Source organism: Cavia porcellus, unplaced genomic scaffold, assembly GCF_034190915.1.
Source record: "Cavia porcellus strain 051 isolate PalLab524CR breed Dunkin Hartley unplaced genomic scaffold, mCavPor4.1 scaffold_31, whole genome shotgun sequence".
NCBI classification, from domain to species: Eukaryota; Metazoa; Chordata; class Mammalia; order Rodentia; family Caviidae; genus Cavia; species Cavia porcellus.
The window spans coordinates 15,527,121-15,549,571 of NW_026947514.1; the positions used below are offsets into that span (position 1 = coordinate 15,527,121).

The following is a 22,451-nucleotide window of genomic DNA, read 5'->3' on the forward strand; positions in this document are numbered from 1 at the left end:
ATTCTGAAGCCTGCTCAGCACTGCTTCAAAGTGCTTTCCGTCAATCCTTGATGAGTATCGTAACATTACTCTACTGGTTACTTACGTTAAATGTTGCCTCTCAGATACCTAAGTGCAGGCTTAGTTTCTTTTCCTGATAAGTGATGTGGTACAGTTCTCATTGTCTAAAGAGCATTTTGATTTATCTATGAAGTTTAATAGTTTATACCATTTATCAATACTAAATAAATAGTATATGCCCTTTCAATTTTTCTGCTCCATCCTTTTGGTTTTCTTTTTAGATGTTCTAGTAGGTCATCTTTCCTTGTACTTTTATTCTGTTATTTCTCACAGTTTTTAAATCTCTATATTTCTCTTTGGTTTTCTGTACTTTTATCCTTAGTATTTTCTCCCTTACTATTTTTTAAACTATGTTTTTCTTTCCTGTGTTCCTTCTAGTGTGCTTTCTTTTTTTAAAATTTCAATCTTTTAAAATGTTTTCTCTTTTTAAAAAGTAAGTCTTTCAGATGGGTGCAGTGGCACACACCTGTAATCTCGGGAGGCTGAGGCAGGAGAATCTCTGAGTTCAAGGCCAGCCAGAACTGTATAGTGAAACTCTGCCTCAAAAAAAGACCGAAAAAAAAATCTTTAATTTCTCATGTCCATGTTTAAAAAATTTCACTTCCTTAAAAAGTTTTAAATTAAATACAACATACATAAATACATACATTGCCACATGTCCAAATCGTAAGCGTATAACTGAGTATCACCTTAAACACACCAATAGAACCTCCACCTAGAAAATTTTCAGTACATAAGAAGTTTTCCTTGGAAACCTGTCTGTTCACCAACCTCTCCTTTATTATAGTGGTAACTACTACTATGACTTCTGACAGACTAATTTTGCATGTTTAAAAAGTTTATTAAAATCTCATCTCATAGTGTCTATTACTTTGGCCAAAATTATATTTGTAAGATTAACTCATGATCAATATAGGTCTTGTTATTGTTATTATTGTTGTAAAGCACTTAGATACAAGAATATACCACAGTTTGTCAGTCTGTTCCTTATTAATGAATCAACCTCAATTCAAGTTTAGCCCTGGATTTTAGAGATTCAAAAAAACAACAGGCAGTTACAGCAAACTGGTTGTTACAATGTGTTGGCTGATAAGAGCCACACGGAGCTTTAATTCGTGGTGATAAGAGGTGAGTCATGTTTATACGTTGTGTGACAGTTGTGATAAGAAGAAAAGGTTTTTATTGAGATTTTTTATTATGTTTTTGGGTGGTGGACAATCTGCAGAACCTGCCCTGCTGGGTCAGAATGACCTAGGTGACTGTAGACAAGCCTCTTAGTTTCCCTGATAAGGAATTGTGTGACTTCATTCAGTGGTGTGTGTGTGTGTGTGTGTGTGTGTGTGTGTGTGTGTACAGTCCTTTGGGTTGTTTCCACGTCTTGTCACTGTGGTGGACTGGACTTTTGTTCAGGAGATAGAGGCTCCCGCCTCCTTGGAGAGAGCGCACCTCCCTGCCGGCCCCCTTCACCGTGTGCCTGGCTTGTGCTGTGCCTGTAGGTTTTTGTTGCTCCGTGCTTTCTGGGGTCCGTGTCTGCTGCTGTTACACCGGTTGTTGAGTGTTCTCCCCTTCACTCTGAGTGTTGCTGTCTTACTCAGTTTGGATTCTGCTTCACACAGCTCATCTCCATGGTCAGCCTGTACCACTCCTGAGGGGTCGTTTGCCCCAGTGTGTGAAATTGTCAGATGCTAGACTTGCAGTGTCCAGAACAGTAGACATTAGGCACATATGTCTCACTACAGGAGCACTGGAAATGTGGCAAGCCTAAGTTTAGGTGTCTTGTCAGATACACACTGAATCTTGGAGATTTGTTACTTAAAAAATAAAATGGTAAAATCGCTTTATATGAATCATAATTTTGGTTATATTAAAATATACTACTATTAATCTTCCCACTTCCTTTTGCTTTTTAAATTATTTAGTTACTTTATTGTTATGGAAATACTTGCTTTTTCCTTACCTTACTTTTACCCTCTTTTCTAGGGCTCATTATCCTGGCACGCATGTATCCCAGCATGCAAAGCTGACTAAGAAGAAACTTTGGTCTTCTGAAGATTTTAGCACTTTAAATAATGACGTGGGTGCAGGCTGTTGGGGCCGCATATTAAATCAGAATTATGTCAATGGCAATATGACTTCGTAAGTTATTAAAAAGCTTTTAGAGTTTTTATTGTAACAAATTTAAAAAATCACAATTAGTAAATTTTTAAGAAAGAAGTACAGTGCACTTCTCCATACTCACAACCTTGACTCAATGATTCTAAACATTTTTGCCTTATTTCCTTCAATCACACCTACATGTAAACCTACTTTGCATCAAATCTATACCTATTTTTCTATATTTGAATTTAGTCTACATTAAGTAATGTTGCGCTTTATTGAAGTATAATTTGTATAGTAAAATGCATGTAGTTACTTGAGTTTTGAAAAGCTGCATGCATATATTTTGTTTAGTACTTATAAATGACCTCATATTCACGACACTGCAATCTAACCATTTTATTGTGGGTCTTCAAAGCATAAAGATATTCTCTTACATGATTAAATGTTATTTTCATACGTATGAACATTTAAAAATATTTCTCATATTCAGTCTATGTTCAGATTTTCCTAATTGTCCTTTAAAATCTCATTTATAGTCCCTGCCTTTTTTTAAATAGAAAGATGCAGTCAAACTCATGCATTGCATTTAAAAATTGTTGTATAGCCTTTGGGCTGGGGATGTATCTCAATAGCAGAGTACTTGCCTAGGACATAGGAGGCGTTCTGGGTTTAACCCCCAGTACCAGGGGAAAAATTTATGGGCTTCAAGTCCTTTTTCAATGTACACTAGTTTCCATCCTCACCATTTTATGTGTGTGTGTGTGTGTGTGTGTGTGTGTATGTGTGTATGATAGTGACCTTTCAGAAAGACTAGACCAGTTGTTTGTGGACTAACTGCTTCCCAGTTTGCTGACTGACTTCCATGGGATCTCTTAATTTGTTTAAATGCTTGCAGAACCAATGCTCTTAAGGCAGCATATGACTTGTTATTGCTAAAAGAAGCCTTTCTTAAATGCTTTGGCAACACATTAATTGCAATTAGATTCACATTAACCTTCTAAAGCAATGATAGAGCGAAAGCCAACCAGTATATTTACTTTTGCAGTGTTAATGCATGTTGACCTATGCGTTGCAAATTCTCCTTCTCTTTTTGAAAGAAAAGGTACTTATCATGTCATTTTGCTTATTACGATGATACAATTCCTGGAGGAGAATTTAGAAACTGAAAATAAATACAAAAATTGAAACAAAATCACCTATAATCTTACCATCCTGAAATACTTGTCCCTAAAATTTTGTTATCTGTGGGCTGGGGATTTAGCTCAACGGCATAAGCACCTGCCTTGTAAGCAGGCAGTCGTGAGTTTGATCCCCGGTACCAATAAAAACGAAACAGACAAAAAAAATTTGTTATCTGTTGTATTTTTCATTTACATGTATATATTTTTAATAGAAAATTGAGAACATACTATATAATCCAAGCTGTTTAGCATGGCATTATGAACTTTTCCTCACATTGAAGTATATTTCTGTTTCATCCTTTTCATGCATATGTATATTCTGTTCTGTAAAGCAGTGTTTCTCAAATTTGCCTTACCTTCAGAAGCACTTGAGTCACTTGTGATGCTGATTCCTAGGCAGCCGCCTGTACTTAACCATGGGGAAGGAAAGGCTTCTGGGGTTTTGTCTGTTTAGCCAGTGCTCCAGGTGATTCTGATGCCACCAAAGTTTGGGAAACAGCAATGTAGAAAATGTTTCTTTGAATTTTCCTTTTCCTACAAGTTAAAGTTGTTTCTAATTAGTAGCTTAATACAAGCTGAAAGGATCAGTTGGTGCAGTTGTTTTTATATACATCTATAATTATTTCTTAGGATGTGTGCTTAGAAATGGGATGTTGGGGGAACAGGTATACGGGGTGTGAAGGCTTTTATACATGTTTGAGAATGTGAGAGCTTGTTTCCATTTTTACTTCTGTCATTAGCTAGAGAGGATTCCACACATCTTGCAAATCTAAAAAAATCATGAGAAGTCTTACCACGTTTATGGGTAGTTTTTTAAAATTAGGACTATTGTTTTAATTAGGACTATTGTTTCAATTAGGACTATTTTATCTACTTTGTGTTGAGAGAATCAGAAGCCTTTGATTTGCTGAGAATGCCTGATATTTTTTATGATAGATGAGGACTGATCAGAAGAATGAAATTCTGTGAGTCAGCTTTGTTTTTTTAGCTGTGAGGCATCTCGATATGAGAACTTCCTGTTTATGGTTGGATTTTCTGAGAACCATAGAGAACAATCTTAGGGTTCAGAAACTGCTGTGGACTAGTAGGGTCAAAGGGCACACCACCAAGCTGATCCAGTTAGTAATTGCAACTGAAGCAAAATGGTAGAAGATCCTGTTTCATACTCTGTACACAGTAGTACATTTAATCCTCACAAAGACTTGGTGAGCTAGGTACAGTTATCATCCTCATTTTACAGATGAGGAAACTGAGGTCCAGAGAGGTTTAAGTGGTGGAACCATGATTTGAACCCACACAGTCTACTCTTAAGAGTTTTCAGTTGTAAAACTTTGCAACAGTTCAAAGTCAAGTTCATAAAATTATGTCCTGAAACTGGGACATTAAGAAGCCTGACTTGTCAAAAGGAAAGCAGGTATGGATTAAGTTTTTATTTGATCAAATTTGTGACATGTCCAGTACTGATAGGGTGTGATTCATCTTCTGGCTGTAGCATCGTACATGAAAAAAGTACATCTGTATTTTTTCATTATGTGAATGACCATCAAAAATGTTTACACAGTTTTTTTTTTTTAACATTGTGAGTGATTTTAAAGCAACTTCTGTTTTCTCATTTTTAATGGTCATTTTGTGGTCATTTATATACCCCAATATGATACAGACTTTTCCCTCTAGGCTTTTAGACATTTACATTTTTATCACAAATTGTTTTGGTGTTTCTTTTTTTTTTGTCAAACCAATCTTCAGTACCATCGCTTGGAACTTGGTGGCTAGTTATTACCAAGAGTTGCCTTACGGACGATGTGGATTGATGACTGCCCAAGAGCCGTGGAGTGGGCACTATGTCATAGAATCTCCTATCTGGGTATCAGGTATGGTGCAGATTCCTTCTCTCCCTTAATTTCTAATAGGCAAAATAGGAAACATGTGAAGGAGACTGTGAAATCTCTGTGTGTGTCTATATTTTAAGTATATTTCTATTGTGAGATTTGGCCTAAGTTTTAGAAGAATATTTTGTGTAACTAGACAACTCTCTGTATTTCATACTTGATTGTTCTAAGACCAGGCCCTTAGAAAATAATAAGGAAGGAAGAGGAAAAGAGGAGGGACAGGGAGTGTCTACTGATGGAGACAGAGCTAATAACCTAAGTATGTATCACAAATCAGGATAATTGCTAATAAAATGGTGTGTTTATAAAGATTCATTCCAACTCCCAACTCAGGTTATCTAAAAGTCCTAAACTTTGTTTTGGAGGCACTTTATTTTTTAATACTGACACATTTTTATAGATTAGAATGGTAATCTAACAAAATCAAGATGCATGAATAACAAATATTAAACGATCCACAAATATTACAGCTATTGAATCATTAAATAGTGAAGTAATTATAAGCATTATGGGAAATATTATGGTTAGATTGTTCCTTAAATCTACTGGTATGTGTTATTAAAGGCCAATTTTCCGAAAATGATAAAATCATGACTCATTTAGTTAAAAATGAGCACATGCTGAAGATTTTTTTGTATTACTAATGAGTTATGAAAGAACAAGGCAGATGTTAGAATTAGTTTAAAAAAAAGTCAATACAGCATCAATTTGAGAGAGTGAAGAAATTTGAGATGAACTGTAAACAAAGACAAGCTGAGTTTCTTAAACCAGGAGAAAATCAATTGAATATCTCTGTCAGACAAGATGTAATTTGCATAGGTCAAAGACATGGATATAAATACATTCATTTTCATTGAAAATAAAAGTTTTTCAGTGTTATGCATCAGTGTTATGCATTAGTTGCAAGGGAAGTTGAAATCATACAATGGATGACATGGTTTCACTTTTTCATGAAGTGATATAACCATGTTAATCAATGTAATGTAAATAAAATTTTAAAATCTATCATTAATACTGAAAATTTTCTGCTTTTTTGTAAAAATATTAACCAATGACCATTTTGTTTTAAAATAATAATAATCATAATCATATGTTTAAAAAATTTCTTTACAAGTAAAAGACTTTCAGAAAAAAATTATGAATTCAGAGTGAACTTGTTTTAATTTTAAACCCAGATTTTGGTAAGTTTTAAAAATTCTCACAGAGATTTGCAATCAGATTAGTTATGCCTTCATGACAGTATCTTAAATTCCTTAAATTCCAAATGTATGGAAAAGTTAAGTTGGGCTTGTGTTGGTTAACCTCTTTAAGTGTTGAAATTGTTGGTCCCGATTACCTGGGTGAACTACTATGTAATATACTCTTTCCAATTTATTTTACCTGTGTTTCTAAGAGCCTTCCTGTAGTTAGATCCAGCTTTTAACTAGATTGATTATTTGAAAACTGAAACATGAGTTTGCCAAGTACTTTCCCCCAGTATAGAAAATAACTTGTTAGAGTCTATCCCACTCAAAATTGGTAGGTATTTTTTTCAAACCTATCATTACCATTTTTATCACATCTTATTTATCTTACCGCCCTCTTTTTCTCCCCCTACCTTTTTTTTGTAGCTCATACCACTCAGTTTACTCAGCCAGGTTGGTATTACCTGAAGACAGTCGGCCATTTAAAGCAAGGTGGAAGCTACGTAGCTCTGACTGATGGCTTAGGTAACCTCACTATCATCGTTGAAACTATGGTAATTTTTGGTTGTTGATATTGGATTAACTCACTTCTTTTGTGTTGGAAACAGCACAATACAAAACAGAACACATTTGTTGTTTGGTTTTATACACACACACACACACACACACACACACACACACACACGTGCACGAATGCATACACCAAGGTCTTAAAGCTTTTGTTTTAAAATTTTAGCCCTGAGTCAGTAAAATAAGCAACAGAACTCTCTGGTTTATGTAAAATTGCTCTCATCTTTACTGCACTTGAGTTTCTGGCAAGTGGGGCAAAGTCAAGTTACCCGTTTAAAATGTGTGGAGGAGACCTGCAGGACCTTCCCTCACCCTGATACACAATCGCATGGAGAATGGTTTTCTCCATTTTCATCACAAGGGCAGGAGTTGCTTTGGGAGGGTCTTTAGCCTGTTGAGAAAAGGGGCTCTAAAGTTCTAGCAGCTCAGAAGCTGCAGCAGGGAGGGAAAAGGTCTGATGGGTCAAAAGAGGGATGGAGAAGGGCAGGGTTTGGAGTGGAGCATGTCAGGGACCTAGTAAAGATTGATGGTGAATAAGTAAAGGGGAATAAGTAAAGATTGATGGTGACGCAGTCAGGAAGGAGGAGCAGAACCGGGTGGAAAGGTCTTAGGGGTGCCCATCTGCGGAGAACTTGAGCTTCTTAAAGAGCCCAGTGAAGTTCAGAAGAGAGGAGGGGAGACAGCTGGTAGCATCTGTCATCATCACGGGTTTCAGTTGATCAAGAAGTTCCCATGGGAGAAGCAGGATCTAATCCAGATTACCCAGAAGCTCTAAAAATAAGATGAATGTCAGCCTACAATTTGGCTGACTCCTCACCACAGAGCTCTTAAAAATATTTTAAAACTACTTTAAAAATTTGAGACTATTTTATCAGGTTTCAGCAAGGGCAAACAATAAATATTGTAGGTTTTTAAAAACCAAATATATCGAACAGGTGAGTTAGAATCAAAACAAGCCTTTTTATGACTTACCGTACACAAAGGCAGGCAGAAAGAAGCAGCCCTCCCAAGACCCAAGAGCCCTCCCAAAGAAAGAGTGACAGCTAGTCCTCCTCCATGGAGCTGGGAACAGTCATTATGGGAGCTGCAAGAGGGGTACAACCCACATTTGGGTGTGGGTCTCCCACAATCTGTATTTGGGTGTGTGTATAAACAAAACCACAGCTTAACTGCTCCTGACCTGCAAAATGTCAGGCTAAATTACTACCCAAATGGAAACAAAAGAGCAGTAATTCCTGAGGTGGAAATTAATTGGCACACGAAGGTTAAATCAAGCCTATTTTTCCTGCTAATCTGATCGTGGACAGGTGAGGACTAGGAGTGTTGTGTTTTGTTCTGGTTTGATTGTTTCGTTAGCATTACATTGCCAGCCGTGTATGAGGGTGTGAGGTAGGATTTTATTGTACTATAGTTTGGTTTGTATTTTTCTGTTGATTGATAATGTCAAACTTCTTTTCATGGGCTTACTGGCTAAGTGTGTATCTCCTTTGGGAGAACTGTTGATTTATTTGCATTGCCTGCTTTTAAAATTGAGAGATTTGTGGTGTTATTATTAAGTTGCAAGGATTTTTTTATGTATATAATCTGTATAAAAATCTCTTACTGGATATATTGGACATATAATTTGCAGAGAATTTTCTCTCATTCTGTGGTTGCTTTTTCAGATTCTTACAGTGCCGTTTGAAATAAAAAAGTTTAAAATTCTGGATGAGGTCCACTTTATTTTTCTGTTTTGTGCTTTTATTATTCAATCTCAGAATCCATAACTTAATTCAAAGTTATAAAAGTTTATACTTGTTTTCTTCTAATAGTCTTTATAGTTTAAAATCTTACATTTAGGTCTTTGATCCATGTTATTTCTTAATGGATGTTAGCTACTTTTCCAATTTAACTCTTGTAGGTAGTTACCCAATTTTGCTGCACTATTTATTGAAAAGACTATCCTTTGCTTTTGAATTGTGTAGCATGCAGGTTGAGATTAAATTTTAAGGGTATCTATGGAATTTCCATGCCGTTCACTGGCCTGTATATCTGATCTTAGATGGATGCAGTGTTATCTGTAGTTCTGTGTTCAGTTTTGGAATCAGAAATGTGAGTCCTCCAACTTTGTTCTTATTTAAAATTGTTTGGCTATTGCATGTCCCTCACAGTTCCAAATTAATTTTAGAATCAGCTTATTAGTTTCTGTGAAGGGACCAAGAAGCATTTTTGGTAGACATTTTGCTTAATCTGTAGGTTAATTGGGAGAGTATTGCTATTTACACAGATCATATATTTATTCCAGTGCATGAATATAAGATGTCTTTCTATTCATTTTGTCTTAATTTCCTTCTTATATTTGTAGTTTTAAGTAAATACATCTTACACTTCTTGTTAAAATTGTTATTCCTATGTTTTATTCTTTTTGATGATGTTACAGTACTTAGTTTTATATCTTCTTTTCCAATCTAGATGCTTTTTCTTTTCCTTTTCTAATTGTCCTTGATAATACATTTAGTACAGTGTGAAGTGAGACTGTATATCCTTTTCCTGTTTTAGATTTTAAGACAATCTCTATTACATGTAAGGTTTTTTCTTTTCTTTCTGGTAAGTGAATGAAAAGTTAAGATGGGAAATTCCCTTCTATTCTTAGTTTGGGGAGCCTTTTAAATGCTGTTAGTGTCTATTGACATGCTCATCTGGTCTTGTCCTTATAATATGGTGTATTATGTTGCAAGATTTTTGTAAGTGGAAGCACTCATGAATTCCTGATGATCATACAGTCCTTTTCATTTTTTGCCAGAGTTAGAGTATTTATAATGATTTTGTGCCTGTTCATAAGAAATATTAATCTGCAATTGTCTTTGACTGATTTTGTTAACTGGGAGTATCATCCATTAGAGTGAATTGGGAAATGTTTGACATTGGTAGAATTCATCCATAAATATACTGGTCTTGGAATTTTCCTTCACAAACAGTTTGGCTTACTGATCTTTTAATTAATTGTAAATCTACTCAGATTTTATATTATTTCAATAGATGTATTTTTTTCTGTAACTGTCATTTCAGTCTGTTATTCACTTTATTTACATGTAATTGTACATAGTACTTCATTTTTGTTGTGTGAGGTGGGTACAGATGTTTTTGTTTCATGCTTAATGTTAGTAATCTGAGTCTTCTGTCTCTTTAGTCTGCCTAAAAATTTGTTCAATTTTGTTCATGTTTTCAAAGGAACAACTTTAACTTTTGTTGATATGTGCTACTGTTCATTATTTATTGCAGTAATTCCCACTTTAGTGTTTATTATTTTTTCTTCTGTTTCCTTTAGAATTGATTTGCTCTTTATTATTTTTTCATTTCTTAAGGTGGTAGATTATTGCTTGGAAATACTACTGCTTTTATAGTATGTCTGTCATTTGTCTGTAAATAGTACCTTAGTGTGTCCTACAAGTTTTGTTTTATTTCCATTTTTATCCACCTCAAAGTATTTTTTATTTCTCTTGTGATTTTTTTCTTTGACCTATTGAGTCTTTGGAAATATGTTGTTTAATAGCCACATTCCTTTGAGTTTGCCTGTTACTTTTATTGATTTTTCATTTTATTGCATTACAAACATACTTTATGTTAATTCAGTCCTCTTAAATTTATTATTTTTTATTTCATTGCCGGATAGAGGGGGTCTGTCCTGGGGATGCGTAGTTTAGGATGGTCTGCTGTATGCAGTGCTGTGTAAATGCTTCTTAGGTTTGTTTGGTTTACCGTGGTGTTCATCTTCTTTTCCCTAATTCTGTTGGTTTTATCTCATATTATTTTGAGATTTTCTTGCTGGCTGTAACTATGTTTATAACCTCTATATTTTTCTGATAGGTTTCCCTGTTTACTAGAGACACTTTCGTCTCTACTGTGGTTTTCCTTTGTTTTGAAATATATCTTGTCTGCTGTTCCTAGGCATTACCACTCTGTTGTTTCCATTATATCTTTCCTCGTTTTTACTTTTAGTCTGCTTGGTCTTTAGATCTAAAGTATATCTTTTGAATAGTATATATGGGATTTTGCTTTTGTAAAAAAATCTGAACTTTTGACTAGATTGTTTAACCTCCTAGCAGTGTTAATATTGATAAAATTAGATTTATAACTGTCTTCTTAGTTTTTATTTTTTGTGTGGTACATTTTTTCCATCTCCCTCCCCTACTGTCTTCTTTTGTAGTAAATGAGTATTTTTAGATATAACATTTTAGTTCCTTTAATGATTTTTTCACTGTACTTTTGTGACTTTTTTGTTTTAGAGGTGGTTGTAGAGTTTATTACATGCATCTTATCAGAATTACTTCAGATTTACATTCACTGAACTCAGTGAGATATGGAAAAGTTATTTTTATGTTGCTCTATTCCCTTTTTTAATTACTTTAGTAGTGTACATCATACTTATATGCATTATAAACATATATTATTTATGTTTATGTTTACATATTGTATATGTATCAAATATTGTTAAATTATTTTATGTACAAATTTACATATTTTAACTATATGAAGAGAAGCCAGGATGTATTTATACTATATTTTATTTATCATTCTTTTAATTTAAATCTGTAGATTTGAGTTACATTCTAGTGTCATTTTCTTCTTCCAAATATGTTTTTCTTTCTTTCTAACTCCTTTTTCCTGCTGTTAGGAATTATATTCCCTCTGTATCTGTGCCCAGCACTACAGTTACATGCATAATGTCTTATAAACTTTGAAAATCTGTTATGAGTAGAAGGGAGAAAAAATAGGCACTTTTTACTGTTTTTATAATTTCACAATTGCCTTTACCAATATGTGTGTTTGCGGATTTGAGTTCCTATCTGGGGTCACTTGCTTTCAGTTTGAAGTACTACTTCTATGAGACCTTTGTCTGGTTTCAACACATTGGCTTAGCTTTTTGTTTATCTGTGAATATCTTTATCTTTCCCTCATTTTTTTGAAAGGTAGTTTTAATAGATACAGGATTCTTTTCCAATGGTGTTTTTCTTTGAGTACTTTAAATATGTTGTCCACCAGTGTTTAAGATTATGAATCAACCGTTAAATTTACTAAGGTTCCCTTGTGATAAGTTGTTTTTTTATTGCTGCTTTCAAGATTTCTTTGACTTCAGATTTGCAGTGTCTTCTGTGTAAATCTCTTTGCATTCATTCTTGAACTTTGTTGAACTTCTTGGATACATTGATTTTTTTAAATCTTATTTAAGAAGTTTCAAGTTATAATTTGTTTAAATGTTTTCTATTTTTCCTTGGTTCAAAGATTATTTAACAAGTTAGTATCTAAATATTTTAGAATTTTCCAGAGAGTTTTTATTTTTCTGTTATTCATTTCTGCTTTAACTTAATGTGATAAGAAATACACTTTGTGTGACTTGAATGTTTTGTAATCTATTAAAACTTCTTTGGCGGATAAGGATTTGGTGTTCCGAGTTCCATGTGCATTTGAAAAGAATGTACCTTCTGTTGTTGTTGGATGGAGTGATCTCAACAGTGTTGTTCAAATCTCCTCCATCTCTACTGATTTTCTGTCTAGTTGCATTGTCAACTATTGAGAATGTGGTATTAAAATAATCAATTATGATGACCGTTTTTAAATTTGTCAGCAATGCCTGGGGTAGGGCCTCATACTGTAGGTGCTCTGTGATTGTTGCACCCCCTGGAGTAGGATTTCTATCTCAAAGCTGTCTTGATTGCAGCCTATAGCAGTGACTATTTAGCAAAAGATGACAGCAAGATGAAAACTATTTAAGATCCTTGTCAGTGGAAATGGCCAAGCTTTTGTTTTTTGATTGATATGTTTTTCTTGGAAAACATAACAAACAATAATTCTGAGAGTGAACATCTCTGGAGTTTATCTATGAACTCAAAGTCTGATTCACTTGAACATCTCTGGAGTTTATCTATGAACTCAAAGTCTGATTCACTTGAAGAATCACTGAGATTTGCTTTTTAGTGGACACATACAATATATAATCATTAAAATTGTTAGAAAAATCTTAAAATTGGAAGCATATTTATATTTTTTACCTAATGTGTAGCATTGCTGTTAATCTTGGGGCATATATTATTTAAATTTTTCCTTCCTAAAATAGCTTGCATATCATCTGGCGAATGACCTGGCCTTTTTTTTTATTCCCTCAGAGTCGCAGACATTCTAAGTGTATTCGGCCGTATCTCCCTTTTTACAATGTGTCAGCACAATCAGCTACCTTTGTTCTTAAGGGATCTTTTGTAAGTACATATATGTGCCTTTTATTTTGATTTGGGAATTTATGTATTCTATCCCAGCCCCAGGTTTCAATTGAAACTACTCAGGATTTGCAGATGAGTGGATACTTCCCTGGTGTCCTTTGTCTTCTAACTGTTTCATCAGAAAGAAGGCAGTAGGAAATAGAGCTCTCTGTGTTTTTGAGGAACACATACAAAACTCATCTCCAAGAAAATAATTCTTGGTGGTCTAAACATTAAGGAACTTTCAAATATTGCTCGATGAACTATTTTATAAGTCCACAGATAAAACCCCAAACCACCAGATTCTTGCTATTTTCTACTTCTTGTTAAATTTTAATTAAGAAAGAAAACACAGTTATCTTTTCTGCTTACTAATGTCATAGAAGTTGTTTTTTTTTTTCATACCAGAGAATTCTTAAATAGATTTTACAGGTTCAATAATGAGTATTTGTGAAGCAAAGACATTACAATCTCCTCTTTAACATTTTCCAGAATATTTTAGTGTTCATAGGAGATGAAATATTTGCTTGAACAATATCTTTCTAGTTTCAAAAATGTTGCCATTTAAGATTTGAAATGATTCTTTCAGTAAATAGAAACAGAGTATGCATTATCATTGCTCTGTCCTTTCTGGAATTGCTTTTGGAAATTCATAGAGAATGTGATACCTTAGTCCATCATGCTTTCTTGTATTTTTTTTTTCCCCAGAGTGAAATACCAGAGCTACGGATGTGGTATACCAAATTCGGAAAACCATCTGAGAGAGTTCTTTTTAAACAACGGGATTCTCTATGGGTAGTTTTAAAATCAATTCCTATATTTTAGTCACTACAGCTGCAAAGTAGTAAAAAGGAATAGAAATTTGACTAATGAACTCAAGGTATTTGGCTGGGTAGGCTTTTATAACTGATCATAAGGCAGATACATTTGTCCCTGCCCATTTTTCTTACATAGAACTTCTTTTTAGGGCATTATAGAAGGACATCTATTTGTCGGTGGTTTTAGATACTAGTTTGTCTTGGTGCATGGTTGCCATCACCTGGTTCCCAAGTGAGAAATTTGTCTTAGTTAATTCCCTCACCTTCTGTATTCAACTGGCAACCAATACAGACAGTTCTGTCGTCAAATACTCCTTTTACTCAGTCCTAATTTTTCATTCCACTGCACCTGCCCGTTCCTTATTAGTACGGTCCTGGATTTCATAAACTATTTCCCACGTTTCCAGCCTCCAGTCTGACTCCCTCAAGACCTGCCAGCACTCTGCCACAGTGTGATTTGTCTAAAATATGGATCTGACTGCTGTCAGTGCCTCACCCAGAAGGCATGGGTGCCTGTCCGTGTCAGTTGGCATTCCTTAGCAATGACCCCCACTGTGCTGTTGTGCGGTGGAAGACGGCGGTCCTTCCTACATCCATGGCCTGTGAAACGGGCCGTTCATCAAATGCTTTTTTTCAAATGCTTTTTCCTTCTCTCAGAATGGCTTTTCTTCATCTTCGTTATCTTTAAGGCTCATTTTCTGTGTCACTTCCTCTGCAGCTCCTGCCCTCTGTCTCTCCCGTGTTAGCAACGGCCACGTAGAACTGTGTGCCCAACACCTTCCTCCTGCACTGCACACCTTGCCTACGTATAGCTTGGTGGCCCACTGGCCTACTCAGGAAAGGCTGTTTTGCAAAGAATGAGTTGTCCGAAGCAAGAGTACTAACTTCACCTCTTTGGCACAAATCTGCTACCATTCTGATAATTATTAGTGTTCAAATAATCAGTCACCATCAATAATTAAGCACCCATTATGTATTCAGTTATAAAAAAGAGCATCACATTGTTTAATCTTCCCAGCAACCTTGTAATCTATGTATTTTTCCCCTTGATTTTATTGATGAGGGAGAAAGGCTAGAGATTAGGTTGCCAAGATCATAAATGTAATGTATCACCTAACTTGGCTCATTGACATAGTTAAACATGTAATGAGCAAGGTTTTTCTGGAATTGTAGGAGATTTTCTGTGATTAGAAGTGGAGTCAACAGAGAGATTACATGGACTCCCTTTGGGAAGTCCTGCAAGATACATAAGCAAGTCTTTTAGCAAGAAGTGAATATATACAAGTTTTAAAGAGCTTGCGGTGTAATTGAGAGGTGTAGGCTAATAGGAATCGATGATGGGATCCTCGAGGCCTTCCTCTGTGAAATGGAACTCTTCAAAACTCCTTTCTACAGTGGAATTTTATAGTCTTCTAAAACACTTAAGAAAAAAGATCTAAGGGTCTTGTTAGTGTGTCTTTCACAAGTACTTAGAAGTCCTAAAAGAGACAAGTTGGGCTTTTCTTTAGCTTTTGAAAGCTACTTTTCCATAGCCGAGGTGAGCCGTGCACGCAGCCTTGACTACCTGGTGTCTTCCCTTTCAGCTCCTGGGCGGCAACGGCACCTTCACCCTGGAACTGAAGGAGGACGAGCTGTTCACGCTCACCACGCTCACCACGGGTCGCAAAGGAAGCCACCCACCGCCTCCCAAATCCCAGCGGTTCCCGAGCGTCTACAAGGACAATTTCAACGTTGGTAAGTGTGCTTCCCTGCCGTGTAATTAGGTCTGGATCTGCCGTGGGAGTTGCAGATCAGTTTCTATCAGGCCGAGAGGAAGCATCATGGCGTGACTGTCACAGTGGACTCAGCTCTGAAATCTCTAGGTGCTCTAAGAAGGCCTAAGTGTTACATTACCGTAAGGTACACCTCCGTGTGTGGGCCCTGTTTTTCTTTTTGTCTTGCTCCTTTTGAGATATGGTCTCAGTATATAATTTAGATCAGTCTTGAACTTGCTGTGTAGCGCAAGCTGGCTTCCAATCCAAGTTCCTGCTGCCCTGGCTTTCCAAGTTGCCAGGATTGCAGCCGTGCCCCACCACGCCATTAGGACATGCCTGTGCTTTCCAGTGCTAGAAAAGATGGAGTTCGTTGGAGAATGGAAGTTAATTTGAGCTTCTTTTTGGTGAAAGTTAAGATTCATAGCCCTTGCTGGCATTTTCTTTTTGTGTGGAGATTAAACCACGTTAATGTCTTGTCTTTCCGTGGTGCCAGTGAATTGGGTAGTTACGTGGTACGTGGATAACCAACTCATTGTGTGCCCTTTAGCTTCTGCTACCGCTACCCTGGATGTTAGCAAGGACTGTGCAAAAGCTGTCAGAAAAGCTTTGTTACAGATAGTTTAGAAAACCCATTTGAAAAAAAAAAGATTTTATGATTTTCTCTTTCTTTTCCTTTCTTTCTTTCTTCCTTCCTTCCTTCCTTCCTTGTCTTTTTGAGACCGGGTCTCACTATGCAGTTCAGGCTGGCCTAGAACTCACTTTGTAGCTCAGGCTGGCCTAGAACTACAGCGATCCTCCTGCCTCAGCCTTCTGAGTGCTGAGATGACAGGCTTGCACCACCATGCCTGGCTCATGTGTTCCTAAATTGCTTACCAAATAACAAAATTTGTGATTCATAAATGGTCTATAGAATTAGTTGCCTCAGAGTTTTATAGGTAAATGGAGGCAACTTGAGATTATTCTCATAAGTGAAATAAATCAGAGTCACATTTGTAAATATTGGGTTGTTTCTCTAGTGTAAAAAATAAATAATAATTAAAAAATTGAAAGACTAATAAGATCCAAAATGTATACTAGATATTGTAATAATGAAAGGGGAAAGAAAGTACTTGAAAAGAAAGAAACAACTTGTAGCTATACACATATAACTGTATGTATGTTTAAGTGTGCAAGATAGCTAACCAGACTACTAATTTGATAGGCCAACAAACAGAATATTTGTGCTATCATTGTTTGATTGTCTGTTCACTTTTTATACTTTTGATTTTGTAACTTGAACAACTACTTCTAAGATAACAACATGTAATATCAACTAATGATGATTTCTTAATGTTATTTTTTTGAAATTCTGTATCATGTCTACCCCTTTTTTTGTTTTGTTTTGTTTTGTTTTGCTGCAGAGACAGATCAGGTAGTTTTATAATCTGTTCCTAAAGTTTGTAGTCTTAGGAGAGAAAATGGAGGTGACTGGTATTGTTAGAGAGCAGTTTAAATCTCATTTGGGCTGTAGGGTGAGAAGGATTTTTCCATCAAAATTACACTCCAGCCAGCCCCGGCCAGCCACACTGCTCCAGGCTGTTGTGTAACGCCCCTTTGGAAGGTTGTGCTGGAGTCTCTTCAACTGTTTGAAGATAGAATGATAAAACAATTGGCAAATATTAAATGATACAGAAATCAGTCTGTTAGTCCTAAACTCTAATCCTTAGTTATAAGTATTATTTGTTTACTTAAAACAATATAAATAAAGTATTTTAAAATACACCTTGTGGTATCAGAGAGAGAGAGAGAAAGAGAGAGAGATTTTGTAGGAATCTGATACTAAACAGATAATTTATTGTTCTCTGAACAGATTTCCCGTTTTTTAGTGAAGCGCCAAATTTTGCTGACCAGACGGGTGTGTTCGAGTATTACATAAACCCTGAGGACCCCGGAGAGCACCGCTTCACCCTGCGCCAGGTTCTCAACCAGCGCCCTATTACATGGGCTGCAGATGCTTCCAGCACGATCAGCATCATCGGAGACTACCATTGGTGTGTAAGCCCCGTGCGCGCAGTGTAGACCTGGCTCACATAGCCTGGTAATGTCATCGGGTCTGTTCTGAAGTGGAGTTTCCCGGACTCCTCCTTGTGCGAGAACCCATCCGCACATAGTAACTGTAGAGCATCCTCATGACCGCAAACCGGCCACTCATTGTTTTGCTGCCTTGATGTCCTGCTTTCACATTTGCCCAGTTTAATTGTGTTCTTATAGAAGAGATTTGATTTTTATGTCAAAATTGAGAACTTGGAGCCCAATTACCAATTTGATATTTTTTGTGTGATTTTTTTTTTCTTTTTGCTAGTTGACTTATTGGTCTAGATTGCCACCTGCTGGATCATTAGTAGAATTACACTCTCAGCTTTCATAGAAATTCTATTTACCAAGAGATTTAATAGGAGATGGCAATGGGGAAAAGCAAATCTGCTTCTGTTGGCTAGAAATTTCTACTCTTTTCTGTAGATATTATTTATTAAAGAGGCAAGTTGTATTTATTATTCACCTAAAATGTAATTACCAGGTGTTTCACTTTAATTTTGATATAAAATTTCAATTATATTGAATTATATTATTTTCCATTTTTCTCTGTAGTATAATTTCACTATTGTAATACACACATACAGACATATATACATGTACTCGCATACACATGCATTAAAAGTGTGAAGATAAATAATGCCAAACTGTGAAATAGCCATATCTGAAGCTTGGAAACTGTACAAGAATGAGACAATCTGGAAAGATTCTTGAATTAATTATTCACCAAATGCTACAGAAAGTCTTTTTCCTTTTTGTTTTATTTGTTTTCTGAGATTAGTTTTCTTATGTGATCCAGACTGCCTGTCATTATCCTCTTCCTCAACCTCGCCTCTTTTTCCTGTAGGTATTGCCTCACTCCCAATTGTGAGTCCTTGTTTTAGTCCCAAGCTTTTATGTAAACCTCAATTATCCAGAGTCTTTGGAGCCCTTGGACTGTTACTGAGGCAGAGTGGAGAATTCTTTGGTGGTTCAGATGGAGTGTGGTTACTCGTCTCCTTACAAAACAGAAATACTGCTTGCCATGCTCTCTATATGGGAGACACTTCGCCAGGCTCTCTGGTCATGCAGTGGAGTGTGGGACTTCTGCATTTGTGACAAGCAGTCTTGTAAGACTGGTTTAAGTGTCCAAACTATGAGCCTCCCTGTTTTGATCATCAGAGTAAAAACCAGGCACCATAGAACACCGTTGACTTTTCTGGGGCAAGCCCTACCTGTGGTCCTCTGATTTTTGTAGAGAACTCTCTCCAAATCAGACTTTCTTCTATCCATCCATTTCAGATGCCAGAATAGTTGAGAGGTGACTTAATTATAGTAAAGAGATGAGATACGGCACTGTCCAGAGATTTACAACAACAACAACAAAAATCCCTTCTGTATTTAAAGATTTTACATTTCTCAAATAGTAATGTTCAGTTTTAGCTATGATCTATTGCAGAGCGCACAAAGGGTAAGGAAGTGAAGAAGAGAGTGATGGGGGTGTTGTTAGAGAAGAGTGATATGTTCTAAAAAGAAGCAGGAAGCAGGGAGCGATGGTGATTCATACACAAAGGACTACTTTGTCTTTCTTAACCCCATTTCACCGTGGGCGTACCTCTTTCCTGCTACCAAATCAGTTCTGTATGCTATGCTTCCTCTAAGATCTTTCCTAATTTGGTCTCTTCTGTTTATTCTTGGTTGTTTCCCAATATTTCATCTTCTGTTTGAGGCAGCCATATCTGCTCAGAGATCCATAGACCCTCATATGTTCAATTTAAATTAAATTGAAATAGTTTATCTATAGCGCTATATTAGAAATTCAGTTCTTAAAGGTACACAGTACGTGGTTCAAGGAATTGTATTGTGTAGTGAACCGTCTCTACGCAGCCTTTGTTGAGTACCAAAACGGTAATTTGACCATACTGTGAAGCTACCTGAGATTTTATCTTTTGTTAATAAGCTTTGTTTGCCATGTGAAGAGAGCCACAAAATTACATTTCCTTGCGTGCAATTGAATTCTCCATCCTTTTGATCAAATTTTCTTAATATGTTGCTGGTTCTTGTTCCCTCAGCATAACAGAAATAGCAGGAAAACAAACCACATTATTATTCTATTTCATTCATTACTTACGCAATTGCCCAGCAAGTTATGATGCCAAGATTCATTTATTCTGGAAACAGGGAAAAGTCCCTTTTTTTGTTGTCCAGCTGTAAATAGAATCAGTTTGTGGTACCCATAGTATCTTGCACTTCCATACTGATGAGGCAGAAAAGATGTAGGGGGTTTACATAATAATGCTAATCCTTAGTGGCTTCTCTCTGGGATAATCTATAGGGAGAAAAGCTCCCCCTGATGTCAGAGTGTATGGAGGGCTGGCCTTGAATTCCTTCCTGTTTGATCTTCCTGAAAAGCAGCCTAGCTCTGATTAGGAATTAAATGTGAATCTTCCTGATCATGTGCCTATTGTACGTGCTCCATATATATCTCCATCTATCTCTGTCTCTGTCTCTATCTCTGTCCATATCTCTCTGACTGTATCTCTGTCTCTATCTCTGGCTGCCTGCCTAGGTATCTGTCTTCCTTTATGTAGTAAAATTTGACTGTGCTAAATTTTCTAAGAAGAAACTCCGAGGAATGCAAAGACCATGCAATTGTGGATCCAATACTATCCTACCCGATTTCTAAAATATATTTCTTTCCAATCTTTCTTTAGCTGAATTACTGGCTTTATTACTTGGCTATAGGCAAGCCTTTTTTTCTTTTCATGTGCAGTTAGCTGTTGAATAGGAAGTGGATTTTTTTCAGAGATCATGTTGGTTTGGAGTGGTTTTATTATCTCAGAAAGAAAGTGCTACAGCCAATAGAATGTGTAAAAGGAAATTCAGAGATGAACTCATTGTAAAAGCTCTGATAGTTTCTAGTTTGCTGACTCTTTCCCCTCCTTTGACATATTTCTGTGAGTTGGGGAGCCTAGAACCAAGGGTTTATTGCCTCAGTCTAGGCAGAGAAGCTCTGTGAGGGGAAATGGTTCTCTAGATAGAATTCCTTGAACAGTAGCATCCGTGCCACTTGGCAAGCTGTTAAACTCACACATTCAGGGGCCACCCCAGACTGCCTGCCTGAGTCAGACATGGGCGCTTGGAGGGAGGGAGGCATAGAGGGTGAGCTTATGAGGTCTTAATTTCTGAATCTGTAAAGCCTTGCTTCAGAAGCAGCATGGAGTTGGCACTCTCTTTGCAGAACTTAGATCTTGTTTTGAGGGAATTTTAAGTTTTGTTCGGTATCATTGTAAACATTGGCTCCAGAGTAGCTAATGTTCTCCCAGAAGCGTTTGTTGTTGCCTCTGTACTGTACCTCAGTACATTTGGGTTGCACGTTTTTCAAAATCAGGTCTTTTACTTTGGGAGCAGCCTAAATTTTTTTGAGTTCTTTATATATGCTATTTATTAGCTCCCTGTTTGAGGTGAGCATGCAACAATTTTCTCCCGTTCTGTAGGTTGTCTTTTCATTCTGTTGATTGTTTCCTTTGCTGTGTTATTTCTTACACAGTTTGTTTCTGAAGGTCTTTGACTGTACCTATGTCTTCAAGAGTTCACCTTGTTGGATTGAACACTGTGTAGTACCTGTTAACTCCATTTGTTTAAAGGTATGTGTAGTTGGACTCTATTTCTTTGTTTATTTTTGACCTAATTGATGTATTTGTGATAGTGTTACTGAGGTTCCCACCATGACCGTGTTGATGTTTATCTGATCTTTTATGTCTAGTAGTGTTTGTTTTATGAAGCTAGGTGTGCTGGTGTTTGGTGCATATATGTTTTATAGTTGTTATCTCTTCCTGTTGAATTGTTCCTTTAATAGATATGTAGTAACCTTTTCCTCTATTGTTTAGTTGAAGTCCATTTTGTTTGAAAATAGGATAGTGACTCCTGCTTGGTTTTGGGCTCCTGTTGCTTGGAATATTGGTTTCCATCCTTTGGTTTTTAGATTATGAATTTCTTTTTTGAATTGATTTTTGGTCTTTAATTCAATCTAATAATTTTTGTGTTTTGATTAAGGATTGAGATTATTTACATGGACAGTTATTACTAATATGTATGGACTTACTGCAGTGTTTTTTTACATTGCTGACTCCTTTATTTTTCCCATTTGCTTAACTGCTAACCCTGTTTTATGTATTCATTCCATTCTGTGTTTTGGTGTTGACTTTATTATCTAGGCTATTCTTGAAAATTTTTTGCTGTGCTGGTTTGATAGTCATTAATTTTTTAAGGTGGTCTTTGGCATGGAAAGTCTTCAATGCTTCATGAATTTTGAAAGATAGTTTTGCAAAATATATTATTCTGGGTTGAAAGTTTTTTTTTTTAGTGTGTCTGAAGCATTTCACACTTTCATGATCTTGAGGTTTGTGTTGAGAAGTCTGCTCAGATGAGTTTACATTTATAAGTGATTTATTGCTTTTGTCTAACAGATTTTAAAATTTTGTACTTATATTGAACTTCTGAGATTTTGATTATGATGTTTCATGGAGAAATTCTTTTCTGATGTTATCTGTGTAGGACTCTCCTTTATACCATGCTTACCTGAATATTGAATTCTGTCCCCATACTTT

The 22,451-nt window shown here is 36.1% G+C and overlaps 1 protein-coding gene across 6 annotated transcripts in view; it reads left to right on the top strand.

Annotated features, from left to right (window-relative positions):
* Positions 1–22,451, top strand: part of Galc (galactosylceramidase) — a 46,176-nt gene that overhangs the window by 13,693 nt on the left and 10,032 nt on the right. For 4 of the 6 annotated variants that reach the window (XM_003472338.5, XM_063241267.1, XM_063241266.1 and 1 more), the window contains 7 exons: positions 2,041–2,196; positions 5,088–5,212; positions 6,841–6,968; positions 13,128–13,217; positions 13,926–14,012; positions 15,619–15,769; positions 17,639–17,819. In XM_003472338.5, the coding sequence (XP_003472386.2) occupies positions 2,041–2,196; positions 5,088–5,212; positions 6,841–6,968; positions 13,128–13,217; positions 13,926–14,012; positions 15,619–15,769; positions 17,639–17,819 (918 nt within the window). Of the gene's footprint in view, positions 1–2,040; positions 2,197–5,087; positions 5,213–6,840; positions 6,969–13,127; positions 13,218–13,925; positions 14,013–15,618; positions 15,770–17,638; positions 17,820–21,391; positions 21,489–22,451 lie in introns of all 6 variants that reach the window. The other 2 variants (XM_063241265.1, XM_063241263.1) reach the window with 2 other exon arrangements.